This window comes from Gambusia affinis, linkage group LG19 (genome assembly GCF_019740435.1).
Source record: "Gambusia affinis linkage group LG19, SWU_Gaff_1.0, whole genome shotgun sequence".
Classification (NCBI taxonomy): Eukaryota; Metazoa; Chordata; class Actinopteri; order Cyprinodontiformes; family Poeciliidae; genus Gambusia; species Gambusia affinis.
Genome location: NC_057886.1, coordinates 5,939,991 through 5,961,785, shown reverse-complemented (window position 1 = coordinate 5,961,785; position 21,795 = coordinate 5,939,991). Strand labels below are relative to the sequence as shown.

Genomic DNA, 21,795 nt, shown 5'->3' with positions numbered 1-21,795 from the left:
TTGACCAGTTTAACTCTGGTTTGTTTACCAGTCTTCACTGGAAGACTACAGAGCCTCACAGTCAGTGTGTTTCCATATGACTAATTGATTGGTCCAATGCCTCGTCTTTGGCAGCACATTTGGCTTTATCAACGTGATGGCGCTTGAAAGATTTTCACTCACGTCTCTGTTTGTTTCATTTGTTGGATACATTTGGTGATTTTTCACCTTCTTGCCTTTACTTCTACTCTGATTCCCTTTGCTTCCTCCATCTGTTTCACATTCAAAATGATATTATGTAGCTTTAATCTTCCTTTCTTTTTCGTCCGTGCCTTTGAACATCTGACCAGATTAAAACCCAGAACATGTGATTTAAAAAATCGTTTCCCCTCTAATTGGACAAAAGAGCCGTTATATAAGCAGCGGTTTTTTTATTCCTGCTAACCTACGATGGAGTAATCAGTTTTTGTTTTATGAAAGGTTTAATATTTAATGAGTGCAGACAGTTTAGGAAGGCAGTCTGTTATTCCAAGTGATGTTCAAAAGCCTCAGTTCTGTTTTCAGCAACTAGTACAAAACACACAAAGCAGTTTGTTACATCAGCTTCGTGTTGGGAGGTGGAGAACCTGAGTGACGTTGGCCCCGCACCTTCTTCAAATCAGACAAAATTGGTGTCAAACGTTTGTGCTGCAAACTTTTTTGTTTGTGCCGCTATCATGAAAGGTCAACCAACCTCCCCCCCCGTTCTTCAAATCAAGTAATTTGGCATCAATCAACTCGACTGCATTTGTGCCGCTTTGGCTTTGAAGAAATTGATAAAACTTTAAAGGTAATCTTGATTTTGTAAAAGTGTGGGGGCTGGTCAACTTTTTGACCTTTTAAACTTTCATTAATATCTTCAAAGCCAAAGCGGCACAAACAAAAACCTTTGCTGCACAAACCGCCACAAACGTAGTCGAGTTGACTGACGCCAATTTTATCTGATTTGAAGAAGGGGCTGGTTGATCTTTCATGACCTCTGGAAACATTTCTTACTATCTTTAAAATGATAGCGGCACAAATAAAACATTTTGCTGCACAAACATTTGACACCAATTTTGTGCCACACAACGTTCCCACATCCTCTCAGGTTACAGCAACAAACCGACACCAAGGGGTGGATAATAGTGAAAGAAAAGAATATGTGGTTTCCCAACTAATTTTTGAGTTAAAATGTGAAAGAATCAATTTTCAAGTGAACTTTGACTGGGCCATTCTGGCATATTACCATGCTTTGATCAGTGTAGCTCTGGCCGTGTCGGGTCGTTGTCCTCCTCTAAGCTCAGTTCAACTTTCCTGTCCTCAATGAATCCCCGAGTTAAAGAGGATCCCAGTCTTCAAAGGTCTGTTGGTGTCACTGGTCTCACCTGGCTTTAAACTTAAGATCTTGTCGATCTTTTAGATCCAGAGCAGCGTTCCACTTCCTACGGAGGACCACAAGCTGAGAGTGAGAAAAATGGCGGAGTCGCTCGGACCACAGGCATCTGCTGAGAACCGCAGCGTGTCCAACATTTTGTATCCTGAAGTGAATCGAACTCGTTCACATCAAATACTGTCGGACAATCCAGTAGGTGGTAAACGCTTCCTTACACAGAACCTGCAGAACTCCTAAACGAGACCCTGATTATTTCTGTAAAATGTGAGTTAAAACATTTCATTTCATTTTGGGATCAAGAAAGTATTTTTGAGTTGAATAAAGAGCATATATACCAGTTATATGCTCAAATTAAACAGGCCCATACTGCAGTTTATGTCTAAACACTTCCTTTTAGTGGATTTTTCTTGAAGTTTCTTTAACGTTTGTTGAATTTTTCAACATAATCGGCTATGTTATCCCGTTCGTCAGCACTTTTTCTAACACATACCATCACAGATCTGATGTTTATTCTTTTTTTGACTATTATTCTGAGACAGCTTACAGCTCCAAAAATGTGAATGTCATGAAAAGCTTCAATGTTTTCAGAAAGTAAAACTCGTGCTATATAAATTCGATACCTCTGGTGATGAGCCATTCGTTTGATTCAGGTGTGTTGGAAAAGAAATTCATCTAAAATCTGAAGGCCAGCAGCTTTTGAGGAGGTTTTTTTTGTTTTTTTTCACTTTTGAATTTTTTTTTGACATTGAATTTTGGCTTTTGAGTATCTGTAGGCTATAACTACAAAATTTACAAATACAAAAAATGAAGGCTGGAAATATTTGACTTTGTGTGATAAGTCTGTAATATGAGTTTCACTTTCTGAAATGAGAGACAAGAAATATTTAACCTTTTCATAATTTGTTTTAGCTGTACCTCTACAGACTTGCTAATACAGATTTTAATCTCATGACTCTTTTTGCTGCTGTGCTAAAGAAATCTGACCTGCGATAAAAGAATGCAAATGATTCACAATAAGTTAAACTCTGTGATCTGTGACAGAATATCTACGTAAATAAGTGTTTGTGGGCTCATTTTGGAGAAAGTTGTTTCTTGTTTAAAGCGTTTGCTGCTAAATTATTCACATCCAAGCCTTCGACCTCTTCATTGACCCTTAACTCATCCCGTCAGAAACGTCGGTGATGTGTCCCTCTGTATGTCAGCGTTCTCTCTGAAAACAGCCTGATTTTCTGTTATCTTTTTTATTTCTAAATCTCTTTTTTTTCTTCTTTCCGGCTGTGTTCCTCGCCGTACCTCATTTGTCCAACAGTCGCTCAGCAGATGACGATGAGGGGTTTTTTTTGTTGAAGGGAGAAGAAAAAATAACAAAACGATCTGACATTGTCTGTGCAGAGACGAAGGCCTTCGCTGCCAAAAAGGAGCAGATGTTGGTGTCGCTCCTGAGAGCAAGAAATGTCATTTTAGAACAGAAAATATCCTTGGTGACATTTTTCTGCAACAATTTGCTGTATTTGCTGCTCGTGGATTGTTGTTTGGGTGAAATAAACCATCGCTGCTGTTGTTCATGACTGACTGCTAATACCGGCTTTATTCTTTTTTTTGTTTTTTTGTTTACTGTACATCTTCAGCGACTCACGGAGGCATTTATAAACTTTCTTACTGTTGTGCACTAAAAATGAACGTCACGTGAATGCAAAAGCATTCATTCCTCAAACGTTTTCACATTTTGTGTCACATCTAGGGACGGATGATACGGAGCAAATATTTTATCAAAAATATTGTTGTGGCATTAAAAAATAGTTTAGCAAAAGTAATATAGTTTTGCAAACACTTGTTTATAACAATAAACCACAACTCCTATCTTATTTTTTTTTCTTCAATAATGATAAACAATGCAGTAATTATCTCACCCTTAATTACAACCTTCTACTTATTTTATTGGGATTTTATGTGAAACGGAGGGAAACTGATTCACAGTTTTCCTTTTTCCCAAAGAAGTGGGGTTCATTCGGATTCAGCCCCCTGGTGGCAGCATTTGGTGGCTGCCTTCTTGATGGGATTACACCTGCATGTTTTTGGGACATGTCTCTACCAACTTCACACTTCTAATGACAAAGATTTCTGCCTTTGCTTCTTTGTAAACAAAGTGAAGTTCCATCTTCAATTGAGATTTATTCGTGACAATAGACTTTCCAAATGTCTCTTCTCAATTGGATTTAGGTCTGAACTTTGAGCTGAAAGGTGCAACTCTTTCCCAGTCCGAAGCCTTTTCCGACTTCTAATCATCCCTGTCCATCTCCTCATCGACTCTTACCAGTTTCCTCATTCCTGCTGAAGAGCAGCATCCCCACATCATGACCCTACTACCACCATTTTTCACCTTTGCGAGGGTGCGATCAGGGTAGCAATTTTCTAGCTTTGCCCACTTCTCCCGCGCTTTAGATTATTTACTAAAGCAGACGAAATCATCTCAGAAACCGCCTGAAGCCTGGCTCAGTGGAAAAGTTTTTTTTTAATCTTTAAGCAAGAATAAATAAAGTGTTGCCCTAGTGCCATAAACACAGTTAGAAATTAAAACAAGCACATTCATGTAACAGCCCTCTCTGCTTTCCCTTTGATGCAGCTGTTGCGTAATAAAGACTAAGGCTATGATTAGGATCATATTCAAAATGTATGTGCTGGCCTCACAACATATTTTTTTATTTACTCAGTTTAAAGATTCCTACACCAAAATCTCATCCTAACTCATTATTATTCTGCCTGCAATAGGTCTTTTTGTCCACTTGATGGCAGTGCAGCAAACCAGCTCTACTGTGCCAATGAAGCTTCAGCTCATGAGTGGACCGATAGGAGGAAAAAACTTCATTTATCAGCCAAAAGGCATGCTCAGTGTTAGTAAACATGGATACTAATGATGAAGCATATCTTGAGGATTTTAAAGTTGTCCAATTATGGCTGGCACAATAAATAAAAAAATTAAGCCTCATTATTATCGCTACGGTTGTTGTTTTTCCTCCCTCTTCCACATACGGAGAACAGAGACGTTTTGACGAGCATCAATGGCGTACAGGTCGGATCGATGCAACCTGGCCATATTTGAACAGATCCGATGCATATAAGATTTAGGACCACATGTTTACGTGCCCTCGTCACATTTGTTAAAATCTGATCTGTTTTGTTCATATAGTGATGAAAATATTAGATATATGATTGGGGCATAAGGGCAAAAAATAAAAAATAAAAAAATCAGATTTGGATCACTTTGTGACCTGCTAAGGTTTGTTCACTAATCATGTTCTCTAACAAGACGCATTCACAAAACAGCTGAATGTAATCAATTCATTGGAGCAGGGTTTTTTTTAATTTATTTATTTTAGAGATATTAAAAGAAACCAAATACAAAAACACACCGCACTTTTCAGATTTTTATATGTGAAAAAAAAAAACTTTAGCATTTAAAATTCATTAAAGATTTAGCGAACTGTAATATGATAAAGCAGGAAAAAGTTCGCCTACTTTAGCATGGTGGCAATAATTTCTACGTGGCAGATAACAGCCAGAACTCATCCCTGTTGTGCTACAGTTTCCCCAAACCGGTTTTAAATTTACTTTAACTCTCTCTTGATCTTTTGTCGATCCTGTCTTTAAATATATGCCTCTCATTTTTGTATATTTTATTATTATTTTTAACTTGACTAATTGAGACGTCAACATGGAATGAGGAAACTGTGAGCCTCTTTCGGTGCGTCTGTGTAAACCCGCCGTGTGGAAACCTTCTCCTCCTCCTCCTCCGCGTTCAGCGCCCGCCCGCCTGCCCGGCCGCTGTCATTCGTCCAAGTCAAGCCAGCCGGTGCGATCGTGGCGCTGGTGGAGTGGAGCGTCGAGAGCCGCATGTAAATGAACCGCCTCCGCTGCTGTCACCTGAGGATCGAGTCGGGCGAACCGCATGTCCCGTCTTCCGCGGCGGCTCCCCGGACGGACTCCTTTGACGCTTTGTGCGGGGGATCCGAAGAGATTAAACTGCGCTGCCGTGGAGCAAAACGCTGCCCGCTAATCGCTGCTTGTCCTCGGCGCTCGCCGTGCCTCGCTACAACACGGTGAGTGGACCTCGGGCTGCGTGGCTGCAACGTCCGGAGCTCGATCCCTTCTTCGTCTGCTTTGATAATGTTGCTTCGAAAAGCCGCTTAAATCCTTCATAAAGTCCTATTTGAATATTTGTCACTATAATCGCATTTTTTTTCCTTTCGTTGTTGTATTTTTGTTGAGATTGAAACTAATGAATATGTGCCCCTAGAGTTGGGTCAGAAAAGGGGACCGTGTAATCAATTAAGCAATCTAATTAATGGTCCGCGTGACACTGTTTATTCAGACACCATCATCACGCATGTCCGTGGATTTGCATGATTGATGACGAGATGAGGCGTCTTGGATGTGATGAAGAGAGAGAGAGAGAGAGAGAAAGATGAAGTGTCAGTCCTTGAGCCTCATGCCTCCCACAGCAGGCACGCAGCCTGAGGGGGAGCAGCAGCATCTCCTCCTGCTGCACATCCAGCTGTCTGTCTGATGAGCGTCTTGCTTCTCCATTCACCTCAAGGGTCAGCGAGCCTCATGAGATAGATGCTGGAGAGTCCTTGTCAAAGTGCATCAGAGCGTAGCCGTGTGTTGGATATTGTTGTATGCATTTCCACAGCGCAGAGCAGAAGCACGTTTTTACAGGCTGGTTATGCCTAATTGACAAAGCAGAACTCTTGAGTCTCCCACACACGAAACCCAAACTTGAGTCTGTCAGCCCCGGGAGGCTGTTGTTTGGCAGAGAAGGAAATCTACAGCCAGGGAGGGAGATTCATGTGGGCTTACATGACTTTGGCGAGCTCTCCGCCGTCTTTAGCCCTCCACATTGCCGGGGCACCTTGCCAACTTCAGAGCAAATCTGAAACAAGCCCACCTGGATGCTTGAACATCAGGAAAAACCATTGAATTCTGCACTTTGCACAGGAATGTGTGTTAGACAACCTGGATTGGACCCAGCGAACATCAGCCATCCTGTATAGTTTGTGTGCCGGGCGTCTGTTTTAAACCGTAAAGAATGAAAGGCGAATCACGCCGCAGGACACGTTTATGGAGCTAGAAGTGCCGAAACCAATCATCATTTTCGAGAGGCACAGTGTGTGGTGTGTCACAATCTCTGTTATATTGGTCTGGGTAGATCCAATAACCCCCACCAGTAGATTTCCTGATGACTTGGATAGTGTAAAACTATCATCCTGTGTAATTAGAGTTTCCTGCTAACAGCTAATGGCTGCGTTTGTACTCTGTTTCTGTGCGACCCGCGCCACATTAGAGATGATTGATCTGGTGTTAATGTCCTGCTTACGCTACTTATTAATGTCTCAGCACTTTGTTCTGGCTCTGATAGGCTGGGAGCCCGTGGACGCACATTACCAGGATTCCTGCACAAACTCAAAGTATGTGAAGAAGAATGATTTTATGTTTTCAAAGTCTGGTTTGAAAATGGAAAATTACAAAAACTGTTTGTTTTTCCAAATCCTTCTCAAAGTGTAATAGAGTAATTTTTGAAATATTTTAAATATAAATAGAGTTTATAAATATATGATCCTTTACTTCCTGCTGTGATACATTTATGTAGCTTTTTCTAGGTTGGTCATCTTAAAATAATAACACACTCAAACCTTCATTATTAGAAAATTAATTGGAGATCTTTAATCAACCATGTTCTCCAGAGAGTTCAGTGATATAATGAAACCAAATGTACTTGACTAGTTTATTATCTTGCGATAATGAACGAGCCAAACTGTTATCACTACATTTGCATCAAATGGTCCAATATATTACTCTAAATCAAGATGAAATATTGAAATGAATTATGACAAAACGAGCTTGAGTCCTTGCTGTCTTAAGAGAATGACACGATGAAACTGTAATCACAACAAGATTTAGAAATAAGGAAACAGAGATTGTATTTGTGGAAAGTCAACTCATTAATATCACAGCAAAGTTCTCTTTAATACTTGTTTCTCAGTAAAAAAAAAAAAAAAAAAAAAAAACAGTAAACATGAGATAAATATTGCATTACTGCAACTTATCCCGTCTCAAGATTATGACCTAATCAAAATATTCTCATCACATAACTGTCTTCATCTTATTATCTTGAAATAATGAGACTGGAAATATAAGGTCACCATGAAAATGAAACTATTATGGTAACAAAAACAAAGATAATACAACAGTACAGCTACATTTGGAACCAAGAGTTGCACATCTCGTTATATTGAGATGATGTAATAAAAAGGTAATGAGTTAAAAGCTTGAGACCTTACTTTGAGAAAATGACCTAATTGAACTGGTTTTGTGATCTTAAGATATGGAAATTTGTCAAACTTAAGAGATCCTGATCTCAATGTAGTGGGATAAAAAAAAAAGAGAAAAGAATCTCAAAAATGTCAGAAGAATAAAATGCTTATTCTTAATTATAGTTTAAAATTGTTGATTGAGAATCAAACAATCCGCAAATTCTTACAAAGTTGCGTCTCTTATGAGAGGCTGTGGGTTAGGAGGTGAAATATCTCTCAAGGTTTCCCCAGAACATTTGTTAAGCCTGGTGGTTAGGGCGCTGAGACAGTCATTCATGCAGCATCCCACAGTTTTTTGTTTTTTTTTTGTAGCTAAAAGCTTTTTTAAGTTGACAGGAAATGTGAAAATATCAATTGATAATTGTGTGCTATTGAAATATTGGAAGATTAATATCTGAACGCCAACTGTAAAGTCTTTAAAAAACTTAACTAAGCCGTGCTTAGCCTGGTGAGGGCACAAGTAAAGCCTGGTGGCCCGCCAGGCTTATAAAACCCTGACCATTTGTACGCAATGTGTGGTGCTTTTGGACGCTGACGGCACACTCATACTAAACCCCAATCGCTATAAAATAATACAACATATGACATTAAACGTTTTTATTTTTAATGGTCTGAAATTTGAGTAAAATGTTTGGAAGTTGATAATTAAAAATGTGTAGGAATCATGCAGGATTTCCTGATTGTGCCAGTAACCGTCCTGGTTTTGGTCAGAGGTGAAGGCGAAATATTGAAGCTTCCTCTCAGCACTTTGGGTCGTTTAGAGGAGCTTTTCTCAAAAAGCTTGGAGGCTGTCCAAATAATAGTCCCTAAATGAGCAATTGTCTTCACTCAGCTTTCTTCAGGAACTCTTGTTTCTGCTGACTGCGAAATAAAAAACCTTCTCCTGCTCTTTCATCTTCGGATGAGACACTCGAACGACGCAGAAATAGCTGCTAAAAAATGAAATTCTCACACTCGCATCTCTAGAAATAATATCTTGAGACCTTCTTCAGAGTTGGAGCGTTTGAGCAGCTGCCAAGCAGCTGTCAGGATGCGTCAGGAGCCTCCTGTTTAACAGAAGGCAGCTGTAGGGGAGGAAATGATTACCGTTTGTCTGTGTGATCAGCTCTCCGAAGACGGAAAGTGTGACTTTTTCCTCATTGGTCTCAAGTGAGACTCTCAAGGGGCATTGCTAAGTCTGAATTAACATTCACACCCCGAGACATTTGCTTACTTCCTAGTGCTTCAGATTTGAGAACAGGCACCCGAGCTTGTAGAGGTTAACTCAGTTAGAGCAGAAATCAAGTCCCACTTGCTCATTATCTTCTTCCACTGATCCATGTTGCACTTGCTCTGCTCTCCGTGTCTTAGAGGAGGATGAAATATTCACCAGGAAAGCTGTTGTTTTCCCGGAGGAGCCCCCATCTTTACCTCTCATGCCCTGTACCGCTTCCCGTCCGCTCAACCTTTCCGAGCCCTCTCGCCGTCCTCCTCACGGTCTCGGCGCCCTTGCTAAATTATGCATGCGTTATGTGAATTATATCCTGTAGTTTTTCATCGAGCATTGTTCAGTCCTCCTTCAGTTTTCTGCTAATGGTGTCTAAAAATGAGCTTCGGGATGTTTCCATTTATTGGTTTCTATTTTTAGCGCTCCTTCTCGTCTTTATCTGTCCCTTTCAAATGTTTTTAAAAAGCTCCAGAGGAGGAAAGGAAAGTAGGAGTGGCAGACGAATGAAAGTGTTATATAGACCCCGTGTTTTCAGTGGGGCTTGAGCCGAGCAGGAGTCCGGTGCAGAGATTGTAAAAGTTCCTCTGGGGATTAAGCGAGCGACAGACATCAAATGTGTCTTAAAAGGAACATAAGGGACCCCGTTTACGAACGCCGGCTGCCCTCTGCTCCTCCATATTGACCGTATATCCCCTGTGTGTCTCTCTATTACATGTTGTACAAGTATCAGAGGAGTTAGGGGGATGGGCCAAGTGCTTTGGGAAAAGGAACGAGATATCATATCATCGTCTGTCATTTCAGTGACGTTTCCAGCATGTTTAGAGGGTCCAGGACTTGAGAGATGATGAAATGAACTAACGGTGGGTTGTGGTAACCTGTGAATGTTTTACCTGCAGAGACAACAGAGTTGACGTCGGTTTTTGTGTAGCTTCAAGGTGCACTGCGCAGGAGAGTCGAGGCTGCATTGACTTTTTCTAGTTTAAAGAGAACAAAAAGCTTGAAAACTTAAAAACATTTCCTTTCTAGTGCTTCTGCACATAGTGAAAATGATTTGGTCCTCATCAGCCTGAATCTAATCACATGTATATGATTCCAGTTAGTCGTCAATTTCTAAACAAAACCGAGGAACGTTGTGTGAAAAATGAATTATATCCTGCTTGTTTCCACTAGATTTAGAAGGGAAAGTTTATGGATGCACTTTTTCTTTTGGTCATAGCAGATTTGTTGCCACCTCTGTAGAAGCACTTGCTGTTCTGGATCAGGTGGAAATACTAAAACACATCAGCTAGTAGTTTAAGGAAACAATTTTTAATCTGGCAACAGTCACAAGGCCATTTCCAACCAACCTGAAGTTCCTCATGCTACAACGACAATAGTCATTCACCAGTGGGAAACATTTTAGGCAGCTAGCAGCCTTCCCTGGAGTGGATTTTCCAGCACATTCACACCCTGTTCAGGCTATGCGGAGCGTAGAGAAACTGTAAAACACCCAGGAGATGCGAAGGCCTTGAGAATTTTTCAGTTTTCAGGCTGAAAACTGGTCCAAGTTTCCAAATTTTTGGCCAGTGCTTAGATGAAAAACCAATCTTATCCACCAACCTCCTTAAAGGTCTGAAAATCAGCCACTGTCCCTTTTTGCTCTTTTGTGACACGGACCCGCCCACCAGGTCCGGCTTTTTACTAGGACGAAAGCCTCTTTTTCTCTCAAAAGAATATGACGGCGCAATTTCATTTTGCATCTGAATTAGTTATAAGCAGAGGAGAGAAGAAACCAAAGTAGAGATGTTCAATGTTTCATGAAAACCAAAGTTTCCAGGCACAGTGGTGGAGCGGTGATGATTAATTAACTCTGGAGATAAACGTGATAAACTTTTGACCCATCCAAAAGTCAAGATTTTCATTTCCACAGTTAACAAAGCAATGTCGTAACAGAAAGCTTTTTCACAAATGGCTTTTCTATTTGAGCTTGTTCTGTGTTTAGTAAATAATGACAGTTGTAGTACGCCTTAATGTGTAAGGAAGGTGTGAGACTAAAGCTGGACTGAGGGTTTTTCCCGGCTGCCTCTGGTTCCACGGAGAATTTTAAAGTTGCTACATTATGCGAAGGAGCGAGAAAAGCCATTCCAGTTAAAGTGGAAAAACATCCGAGGCAGATTCCTGTCCTGTGGTTTAAACTGGGTTGGCTGGTCATGTGACTTAAGGTGAGGTCTTTGTGCTAAACTTACTGAAACAACCCTTAAAGTGAGAGATGCAGCCGTTGCTCAACAGCTCCTTCTCCTCCATAGGAGCGCTTCTCTGCTGCCCCCTGGTGACCATGAGGAGCGTGAGCGCTGTGGTCCTGGCCCTGGCCGCCTTCGCCCTCGGCTCGGCAGACCCCGACGTGCAGAGACCGCGACACGACTCCAACTTGGAGATCTGTATCCTTCTGATCGGTGTGCAGGGGAGGTGGGGGGGGGGGGGGGAGAGAATCCGTGCTGCTTCTGATTCTCCCTGACCTCCTCCTGTCAGACAAGCGGCTGTTTGAGACGAAGAGGAAGGATCAGCTGAACGCCCTGAAGAACCTCGTGGAGCTGAACGACATCAACCAGCAGTACAAGATCATAGACATCATGCTCAAGGGGCTTTTCAAGGTGGGACCTCTTGCGTTTTCCTCCGGCGTAAGAATGCACCTTTTCTAAGAGTTCAGATGTCTTCTTTTTTGTTTTTGTTCGGACAATGCAAACGCCTTCCACACAGTCTTTTCATTTGAATGGTAATTCAGAGTCCTTGCGGCACGATTTCACTCCGGGAGCTTTTTTGATTTACAAGTCTACTTCCTCCTCCTCGTCCTCTTCCTCCTCCTCCTCCTCCTCCCAGCAGACAGTTATCTGTGCATCCGCACAAGGACACCAGGCGCAGGCAACCTTCGGTGGCAGGAAAACCATTGTCAGCACTTTCACACCACTCCATGTTAGCGTGATGGAGTGTTTCGCTGATGCCAGTCGGTGGATAGAAAGTATCACGTAGAAATACCAAGAGGGGGGAGAATTAGCATTAGATTAAAGCGGCACTGTTTGTGACGTGGAAATTATAGGAGACTCAATTTGTATATTGTTTTACGTTAAAACTCTTTAGCTCCTTTCGTACAATCACCTACTTTAGCAACTAAGATCTGTGGGTCTTTTTAGATATTTTTTTTCTACCATCTTCAAACTAAATTGTTGCCCATTCTTCTCAATCTCAGTCAGATTGAATAGAGAGCATCTCTGTTCAAGGATTTTCCATCCTTCCCAATTGACTTTAGGCCTGGACTTTGACTGAGCCATTCTGTCAACTAAAAAACTGCAGCTCTGGCTAGATTTAGGGTTGTTCTCTAGCTGGATGATGAACCCTTTTTCTCACCGACTCTGATCAGCTTCCCAAACACTGTTACACAACGGCATGATGCTGCCACCACTTTATTTTAACCTCGTATTTGTGGTTAATCGTTATTGCCGTTATTTTTAAATAAATCATACGCTTATCGCAGGACTTGCCTTCATTGCTGCATGTTTTTCCTCATATTGTTTTGCTCGGAGTGCATGATTAGCAGTTATCCATTAAGTGTGCCGCACTTTTCAGACTCTAGTTACCGGAACGTCTGGAAAACGATTCCCTTTTCCTTCCTCTCAACAGTTTTGCTGAACTGTCACATAAAATCCCAGTGCAGCACGTTGGAGGTTGTGTTATGTTAATCATCCATCCACCCATTTTCTGTTCACCCTTATCCCTGATGGGGTCGGGAGTAACGTTACTCAAATGTGGGAAAACTGGAGGGCGTCTGAGCTGACTCTGATCTGGGTCTCTTGTCGTTAACCTGCAGGTGTTGGAGGACTCCAGACAAATCCTAGTGGCGGCTAACATGCAGCCTGATGACCCCTTCCCTCTGGATGATAAGATCAAAGAAGGTCTGACTCACTTTTTTTTAGTTATTATTATTATATCCGGCCTACGTTTTTTTTTTTTTTATGCTGCAGCTTAACATCCCACGTTGCGTCAGCGCGTTTAGCAACCTGGGTTTTTCCTCTTGCAGCTTACTCCCATGTGGTGGAGAACACGGCGTTCTTCGGCGACGTGGCGCTGCGCTTCCCACGCATCGTCCACCACTACTACGACCGCAACGCCGACTGGGGAGGGCTGCTGCGCTGGGGGCTGAATTTCTGCAACCAGACCGGAGTTTTCACAGGAGGAGCCCACCAGCATGTCCTCACACTCGTACGACACATTCACACACACACACACACACACATTCACACACACACACACACTCCCCGTTCTGTCACACACTGTGTCTGGCAGTGGCACTCCTGTCAGAATTTGCTAACGTTCTGGAAACTTGTCCGTGTTTCAGTTTGTGGCTTGTTTTTGCTTTGTTTTCATTTTGAAGTTTCTATTTTTTTTTTTTTTTAAACGTACTTAACTTGTTAGACGTTCCCGGGGGACATTTTGAAATGAAGCGCGCCTTTTTGTCGCTAAAAGAAACACCGGCATTAACTTTGACTTGTTCCCATGATGCGCATAAGACTGGCCTTTGAAGCAGAGACGAGCGCCGCTGATTGAAACGGTGCCCCTCTGATTTTATGTTAATTAACTCAACTCTTTCAGCAATTTGAATAATCTACCGAGAGGATTACAGAGTAGATTAATTGGGTCAAAGCGGCAGTTTGCTCCCTGAAAGTGTGAGTTCCACCCCACAGTGGTGCAACAGTAATCCCACGTTCAGTCTCTTCAGTGAAGAAGTGTTTCATCTCCTGATTCTCCTGCATCATCACGTCTTTTCTGTTCGTCTCTCAGATGTCGCAGGAGCTGGGAATCACGGAGAAATCCCCAGATTTTATAAATCCATACCGCACAGAGAGAGACGATGTGAGTATGATGCAGATATTTTGCCCTACATTTATCATTTTTGGTTTGCTCTTGATTCTGACACACTAACGTCTATTTTCAATATAAAAATTTCTTTCCTTTTTATTACAACAATATTTGTTTGTAGGGATGTGCTTCATTATTTTTAAAAGGATATATATCTATATATATATATAGATATATACTTTTTTTTTTCTTTTATCAGTTGCAAAACTGTATTTTTGGCCTCCCAGATCAGTTTATTCAGCTGATAAATCTTGGTTGACCCTAAAAATTCTGAGTTTTTGCGACTTTTCAATGATGTTGAGATTGGAAGCGGGACTGAATGAACTGCTTCAGCTCCTGTTTCCTTTGAAGCACTTACTAAAACATTTCATATGAAGTTTAAGGAGGAGAAAAAGAGCCAAATTATCAACGAGTCAAATCAAAACAGAGAGCAATCACGCTAGCGTTAAGCTAGCGCTGCACCAGAGAGATTTTCATGAAACATTGTCTGTAGGACTAAAGAAATATACACAAAAAAATTACTTAGTTTTCAAACCTTTGACTGTTAGTTTCTTTTTTCCCCTAATTGAAACAATAATTGTCCTGTGTGCATTTTTTTTGTGCATTGAATTCTTGTGAAAATTAATGTTTTGAAGTCATTTCAATTGTAACTTCATTACATTTTTCCCTCATTCCCTGACGCTGAAATCCCTTTACAGTTCGATATTTTATTGTTTTTCACGATGTGAAGATATTCTTTGCTTGCTGTAAATGTAAGCACAGAATTACATTTACAGCAATGTAATTCTGTAACATAACATTGCTGTAGTGTTACAGCAATGTTATGTTATTTGCATAAATGTGACATGGAAACATTAAGTGTATTATCTACAAAAGAAATCATTTAATTGCCAAAACTGGCTGGTTAAAATAAATTTAAAAAAAAAACAACAACATGCAATATTTGTTTTCTATTTTTGAGAGCTAGTGCTTTAATAATGGCATTCATATTAATGTATTGATGCGTAATATTTTTATGGCAAGTAGAGGAGTTTATTTCAGTGCTTCAAGTTTGTAATTATTTTTAATCGAAGACTTAATTTCTCTAAATTACATTAACATTTCTTTAATTCATGGAATTTTACGTTTTAGACTGCAAGTGCGTCATTGCATTAATTTTCTTTTTTTTTTTTTTTTAGAAAAAATATTTTTTACACATTTTTTTAATAACAAAACCTAAAAGAATATTTTTTGAATGTCGGATGAAATCAATCTGACTCGATGCCCCCGTGACGATCTGTTTTAGCACAACGTTTCTCAAGAATAAAACAAAAAGCTGCACCTTTCATACCAACACGGACCCCCTCTCGTCCGCCCCCAGGTTCTTCACACGGCCGAAGCTTTCCAGAAGATCCTGAGGGAGGAGGAGAAGAGGAGGAGGAAGGAGGAGAAGAGGAAAGAAATCCGGAAAGGGCCCCGCATCTCCCGCTCTCGCTCCGAACTATAGCGCCACCCCTCGGCGGTGGCGAGGAGCCAGAGAACCGGAGCGGGAGGATCTGGAGGAGCGAACACAGGAGTCCACACGGAGTGACCCGACATGCAGACTGCGGCGACGGTGAAGGAAACAAACGCTGCCGTCCATTGTACCATACAGAAGTGAAGGCGCTCCGACGTAAAGGACGGAGGAGCCGTCGCTGTGAAACACGATAACGCGTTTATTCAGAGGTTAGTCGGGTTCTGATCGAGGCTTGAACATCAGCGCCGATGTCTAATTGGAGAATCTAACTTTGTACTCCAGGAGGATTCTGGGAAAACAACGGAAAGTCAAACTTACAGAGGCGGACGGATTTATTGGCACGCCTGGTAACGATGTGGAAATGCACCTTTTATCCGACACTAGAAAAACCTAGTTCATGCTCAAACCTGCTTCCAATGAAAATCCCGAACTCAGTTTCCAGTTAAAGTCCGGGCATTTTTACATTTTTGATGTTAGAACCTTAAAAAGGCGTTTTCTTATTCACTCCCAAACAATTGAAAACAGTTAATTGAAGTTAATTGAAATTGATCAATTTTTTAAAAAAATCAAAGTGTAAGAAATTCTTTGTGTTCTTGTTTTGAAGAGATCACTACAAGCACCAATATCTGTCCTCTGTTGGTTTTGTTAAATAATTATAAACTGAATAATAATATTTAGCAACATTTTCTTAGTGCTAGATCATACTGCTGCATTGAAAAATATAAATTTAGAGCAATATACACATCTTTACCAGGTGAGCCAACAGATTTTCCAGTTTCCTGCACTGTATTGGGTTATATGGCAACTGAACTTTGGCATATTATTCATTTAAAAAGTTTACTTCAGAACTTTACAAACCCCTAAATGTATTGTCTGGTCCAGATCTAATGTGTGTAAAACCCCATATGCTTTAAATATGTGTCGTTATTTAAACAATTATAAATTTGACCTCATTTAACCTTGGCCTGTTTTGTAGTGGGAGATGAGCTCAACTACTTTGTCATTTTTTTTTTTTCTAAAAATGAAAAATCTCCCTGTAATTGCTGCTTAAAGTTGTGGGGACGGCTCTTATTTTGCTTGCCTGAAAAAGAAACCTTTATGATGTTTTTATTATTTTGAAGGGGATCGCCTACATTTGCATTTTTTTAATTATTTACCTTGTATTTGTTTATGCTTAAAAGATTATTAACATTTCTTTCTTTCTGTTTCATCAGAATATAAATTTTGGGCCTTCACCTTGTCTCTGTTAAACATGTTTCTTGTTATCTTACCTGAGAGTTTTCCATAATTTAATGCTTTATATCTATGAAACTGAAGGTCGGTGTGATTTTTAAAGTAGTAGAGCGACTGTTATAAAAAGTTATATGTATATTCAGAGAAACGATATCATTGCTGCAAGACCAACAAGCCATTTTGTTAAAGACATATGAAATAAAGTGATTCTGATATGTTCTAATGGAGAAGTCGACAGGCCTGTGTTGTGTCAGATTTCAGAGAGCAGCCAACAGAGGGCAGACAGCTAACAGCCTTCTGAAGCGAACAAAGTCCAAATGTTGGTGTTTCAGACTCAGGCTGACCTCTGACGGGATTCCCTTAAAGGTTGGAAGCCAAATAATAAACTACAGGAGGAAATAACACTGCTGTTAGCCTGGGAAATGTTTCCGCTGGAACATGGAGCGAGGTAAGATGATAGCCTTCTATGTTAGCAAGATGCTAACAGTAGCGCGAAGATAATCTGATCCGATGATAAATGTTTCCTCTTTTGGTTAAACGTGATTACTGCTTTTTGATTCGTGACGTTTCGCTTTTGTAAGAGTGTTGGCCGTGATTATAAATCGGCGCTGACGGTTTTACATGACGCTTCTCGACATTTCTGTGCAGAAAGTTCCTGAAGAGCCAGAAACATGTCACTGTTTACAAACAACTCTGCTAAATTGAAGTAGAAGGTGATTTTCGACATATTTACCGGGCTACATACATCGTAGAGAGATGAACGCATTTACAAATCCAGGGCATGTATTGCTACGTCGTAATCAGGTTATAAATTTATAAATGTAATCCAGGCCCGGCTCGAGTTAGAAGCAAACTTTGCGTCTGAGAAAGTTGCACAGATACTAGAGAAATCCTTCCAGCACTGAATGTTACTTAACTAGAGCAATAAATCAAGGCTAATTTAATAAACCTTCTTGTGTATATAGTCTAAGCCATTTTCAGACACCCTACACTCAATGAAAATGTTTTAGAACTGCCTATTTTAAGAGCAATTAAGATATTTATTTCCAGCCTTTAAGCTGCGACCAGTCATTAATTATTTGTATTTGGAGCAATGGCTCAATCACTCCACTACGTGAGAAAACAAGTCACTGCAAAGCAATTATGTAAACATTTTTAACCGTTTTCAGCGCCATCAGCGGCCAGCATGTATAACAGGGTGTTACTTTAAAAATTATTACACATGTGAAACTTGTCAAAATTGGTTTATTTATTCTTTAAATTCAATTTGGTCGGTCAAAAAAAAATATTTTCTTCTGAAAATAACTTATATTTGCTATGTTAGTTATGCTATGTTGCGATGAACAGTTGGTGGTTACCACAGCAACCAGTAATGGCTTTTTCTGTTGCTAAGTGTGGTTTGTATTAAGTTCAGCTCTATATTTTAGACAAATTTGACTATATTCAGGGTTTTATGTGTAATTTTGCTGTGTTTTGTGCATGTTTTTTACTGTTACCACATTTAATGTGCTTTTTAGCTGGTTGTAATTTTACAGCTCTTAACCGCTGTCAACTGTTCACTCAGAGCTATTGCTTGGTTTATTTAGGGTTATTCATTGTATTTTGTTTAATGTATAGGTGCTGAAGCTTCTGGACTGATGTTAATCACCAACTTGATGTTTTTTTATTATTAGGTATGTTTTAATTTTAGATACAAAGTAATATTTCAGGTAAAAAAAATTGTGTGATAGTCTTTGGATGTTATATGTGTGATTTCACATATTTTTCCAGAATAGACAAAGGGTATAAAACAGAGCAACAAACACTGCTGTAATATGTTCATTCTTACTGTTATCTGCTGAAGTCTTGCTCTTTCTCACTGCCTTGCAGCCAAAATGAACCACAGACATGTCTTTGCATATCAGTCCAGTGTTCTTTAAAATTGTTTCTTACATAACTCAGCTTCTTTTAACACTTAGTGATATTGAAAATACCTCACTCAGTCTTCTTCATTCAGTAAGAGTCTTCGCACTGAAGAGTGTGGTTGATAACAACTAAGTCATGATAATATGGGATTTTTTTTTATCACCATTTATGGTGATCCAAAAAACTTAGGGTTTTTGAGTTTCCTGTAACCGTTTGAGGCAGAGCAAACTGAAAATTGTCTAATTCTCGTCGCCACCCAAAATCTTAGCGCACTTTTGGGTTGAGAGATGGAGATGTATTCTTCATTGCTGCTCAAATTCTACATTACCCAAGGCAGTTGTTGTTAAATGAGTAATGTTAATAAATAGTAATTTAGTGTAATTACCCTTCCTGTTACAGTATTCCCACCTGACAACAAGAACAGAGAGACCGGTGAAATGGAGGAGGACGTTGAAGGTACCTGGGGCGAAGAGCTCCGACTAGTCCTTGTCGGAAAGACCGGGTCTGGAAAAAGTGCGTCTGGAAACACCATCCTGGGCTGCAGGCAGTTCCTGTCGCAGATCAGTGCCAGCTCTGTCACCCAGATCTGTGAGCTGGGCATTGCTTCAATGGAAGAAGACGCAGAGCAGGAAGGCAACACTGTCCCGCGGAGGAGGAAGATAATGGTGGTTGACATGCCAGGGTTTGGTGACACTCACCTGAGTGTGGAGCAGACCCACGCAGAGATAGCCAAATGTGTGTCTCTGTCAGCTCCCGGTCCACACGCATTCCTCCTCGTGGTCCCAGTCGGACGCTACACAGACAATGAGAACCAGGCGGTCTGCCAGTTGGGTGACATATTTGGAGCCGACGCGGTCTCAAACCACACTGTAGTTCTGTTTACCAGGGGGGACGATCTGGACGGGGTTGGGATCGAAAAGTACCTCAGAGAGACGGCACCTGATGGACTTAAAGCCCTCATTGAGAGGTGTGGGGGTAGATACCATGTACTCAACAACAGAGAGCCAAATAACTCGGAGCAGGTTAGAGAGCTGGTGAGGAAGGTGGATGAAATGGTCAAGCAGAACAACGGAGGGTTTTATACCAGTGCGGTGTTTCTAGAGGCAGAGGCTGCTATCACAGAGGAGCAGAACAGGATGTTGAGGGAGCGAGGGCAAGCAGAGGGGGAAGAGGGATTGGAGGGATTGAACAGTAGCAAAGTTGCAAAACGAAGAAAGTGTGAGTTGCAGTCGGATGGGGGTGATAAGGATTTTAGGGTTGAGAGATGGACGGAGGAAAGCAGGAGGAACCCCTTCCGACTCCTCAGAGACCGGTTCAGAGGCAGGAATCAGGGCATGGGCAGGATGAGACAGGCTAAACATTCATCCTTGAGCCGCCTGAGGAGGGAAGCCGCTCTGTCTGCTAAAGTGCTGGACAGGCTGAAGATCCTGGTGGCTGCCGGGGCAACAGGCATGGCGGTGGGGGCCATGTTTGGGGCGGCTGCACCTCTGGCGGCGGCAGCAGGGGCCTCTCTCGTAGGGAACTCTGTTGGTTTTGCCGCGGGACAGATGGCAGGGATGTCTGTAGCTGGAGGTACCAGTGTTGGGAAAGCGGTTGGGGCCATAGTGGCGGCGGCCTCTGGAAAAACAGCAGTGGCTCTTGGGGCGGCGACGGGAGGGGTCCTGGGCGGCTCAGTGGGAATTGTCGCTGGCGGCGAGGCCACGAGTTCCCAGGAGGGCGTTTTAGATGCCCTGGGCCAGGTGAGCGTGATAGGAGCCTCTGCTGTGGGAGTGGCAGCTGGAGTGGGGTGTGCCATGGGAGCTGGAGCCGCTTTGGGTGCAGCTGTGGAGGGAGCAGCGGCCCTCGGTGGAGCAGAAACTGCGGTGGCTTCTGCAGGAGGCGGAGCTGCAGGAGCTCTTCTGTGCTCCGCAGCCTTAGCTCCAAGTGTCCCACCGGGGGCTGTGTGTGAAGTAGCGGGGCCTGCGTCGGCGCACTGGGGTACTGTGGCAGCAACCACTCGGATCTTAAACGCAGTGGCTGAGATCGGAAAAGCGGCAGCAGGTATTGCTCTGGCTGGTGGTTTGGTAGTGAAGGTGGTGAAGGAGAAAGTGAGATCTGGTACCAGCACTCAAGAGGCCAGTTATTCAGAGAGAAAGTCATATGAAGTCTACTGGAACAAATAAACTGGGACTTAATCTAGAGTGCAAAGCCTGTAAATTAGATCATCTTCATGTAACTGTCCATTGTGATGCAGTGGGATATAGTGTAGCCTCATATTTCATACGAATTAAAAGATCCAGCATTTCATTGAAAAGATAAAAAAAGGGAAACGGAAAATCTCGACTGCAGTCCTGAAATCCGCTTTTCTGTTTTTTGCACCATTTCTTGTGCCTCTGCTCCTTCCACTGGAACCAAAAGCAATTACATTATTTTTAGTAGTAGTAGTAGAGGTGACATCACACCCGCTGTAGTAAATGATGAAATAATTACACAGTTGGTGTAATAAACCAGCTTTTGCAACCTATATTAGCAAAGAGCGCTGCTAGCAGTAAAAACAGCTTACATACTTTTCTTAACTCTGAGATATCCAAAAGGCTGCCACCATTTCTGCATCCAGAATTGTTAATAATACAGGGTACAAAAGCCAAAAAGAAAATAAAAGGTTTGCAGGTAATATCCTTTCTATTACATGTGAAGGCCTTGCTCTCCTATAAGACATGTTGTAAAAAGTACAGTTTTTACTTAAAGCTTTCTTTGACAGAGTTTTGAGCATATTTCTAATCCTGAAAATATTTAATTTTTCATTGGTCTCCAACAACTTCTACACTGAAGAGTGGGATTGATACTGAAACCAAAAGCACTTGGGTACAGTGGTTTGATTTAAAAAAAAATAAAATAAAATGTTGGTGCATTTCGACCTTTGACAGTGCCGGAAGAAAAGAAAGTTTTATTTTATTTACTGATGTGTAGTTTTCAGTAGTGTGTAGCTTGAAATGAAACAGAAGCACTGAAGGTTCATAAGCGTTTTAATAACTGAGGATTCCTCACTTCTAGAAAGCAGTGGATGTTTATTTTGTGTGAGATTTCAACTGGTCCTCATTTCATAATAAAGTGTTTCAAATACCACAAATGTTATTTTTCATTAATGTGTGTATTGATTGTGTTGTTTTGTTTGATTAAATAATTATAATCTTTTTATTCAACTTTCTTGAGCTTATTACAGGTTGAGAGTTTCTGTCGTACCGATGGTATTAAACAGTAAGGATTTTTCTAATTTTAAAATTCAGCAAATGTTTTTCAGTGCATTAATCGTTTTTCTTTT

The 21,795-nt window shown here is 41.2% G+C and overlaps 3 protein-coding genes across 5 annotated transcripts in view; all 3 read left to right on the top strand.

Annotated features, from left to right (window-relative positions):
- LOC122821954 (meiosis inhibitor protein 1) overlaps window positions 1-2,961 on the top strand; it is a 34,449-nt gene extending 31,488 nt beyond the window's left edge. Inside the window, exons 15-17 of the mRNA XM_044100289.1 lie at window positions 1,421-1,533; window positions 2,564-2,586; window positions 2,703-2,961. Of these exons, the coding sequence (XP_043956224.1) occupies window positions 1,421-1,533; window positions 2,564-2,586; window positions 2,703-2,740 (174 nt within the window). The 3' untranslated portion in view covers window positions 2,741-2,961. The remainder of the gene's footprint in view (window positions 1-1,420; window positions 1,534-2,563; window positions 2,587-2,702) is intronic.
- A 1,898-nt stretch (window positions 2,962-4,859) lies between these two features.
- LOC122822158 (coiled-coil domain-containing protein 134-like) lies at window positions 4,860-15,911 on the top strand. Of its 2 annotated transcripts, none has more exons than XM_044100606.1 (7): window positions 4,860-5,490; window positions 11,257-11,388; window positions 11,480-11,601; window positions 12,813-12,897; window positions 13,023-13,204; window positions 13,784-13,855; window positions 15,222-15,911. In XM_044100606.1, the coding sequence occupies exons 2-7, from the start codon at window positions 11,286-11,288 to the stop codon at window positions 15,345-15,347; spliced, it is 690 nt and encodes a 229-aa protein (XP_043956541.1). In that variant the 5' UTR covers window positions 4,860-5,490; window positions 11,257-11,285; the 3' UTR covers window positions 15,348-15,911. The 2 variants fall into 2 exon arrangements, with proteins under 2 accessions (XP_043956541.1, XP_043956542.1); XM_044100607.1 differs by lacking the exon at window positions 4,860-5,490 and adding an exon at window positions 8,374-11,172.
- An 896-nt stretch (window positions 15,912-16,807) lies between these two features.
- LOC122822157 (immune-associated nucleotide-binding protein 9-like) lies at window positions 16,808-21,116 on the top strand. Of its 2 annotated transcripts, XM_044100605.1 has the most exons (3): window positions 17,945-17,986; window positions 18,207-18,262; window positions 18,894-21,116. In XM_044100605.1, the coding sequence occupies exon 3, from the start codon at window positions 18,932-18,934 to the stop codon at window positions 20,654-20,656; it is 1,725 nt and encodes a 574-aa protein (XP_043956540.1). In that variant the 5' UTR covers window positions 17,945-17,986; window positions 18,207-18,262; window positions 18,894-18,931; the 3' UTR covers window positions 20,657-21,116. The 2 variants fall into 2 exon arrangements, with proteins under 2 accessions (XP_043956539.1, XP_043956540.1); XM_044100604.1 differs by lacking the exons at window positions 17,945-17,986; window positions 18,207-18,262 and adding an exon at window positions 16,808-17,037.
- Window positions 21,117-21,795: the final 679 nt, after the last annotated feature.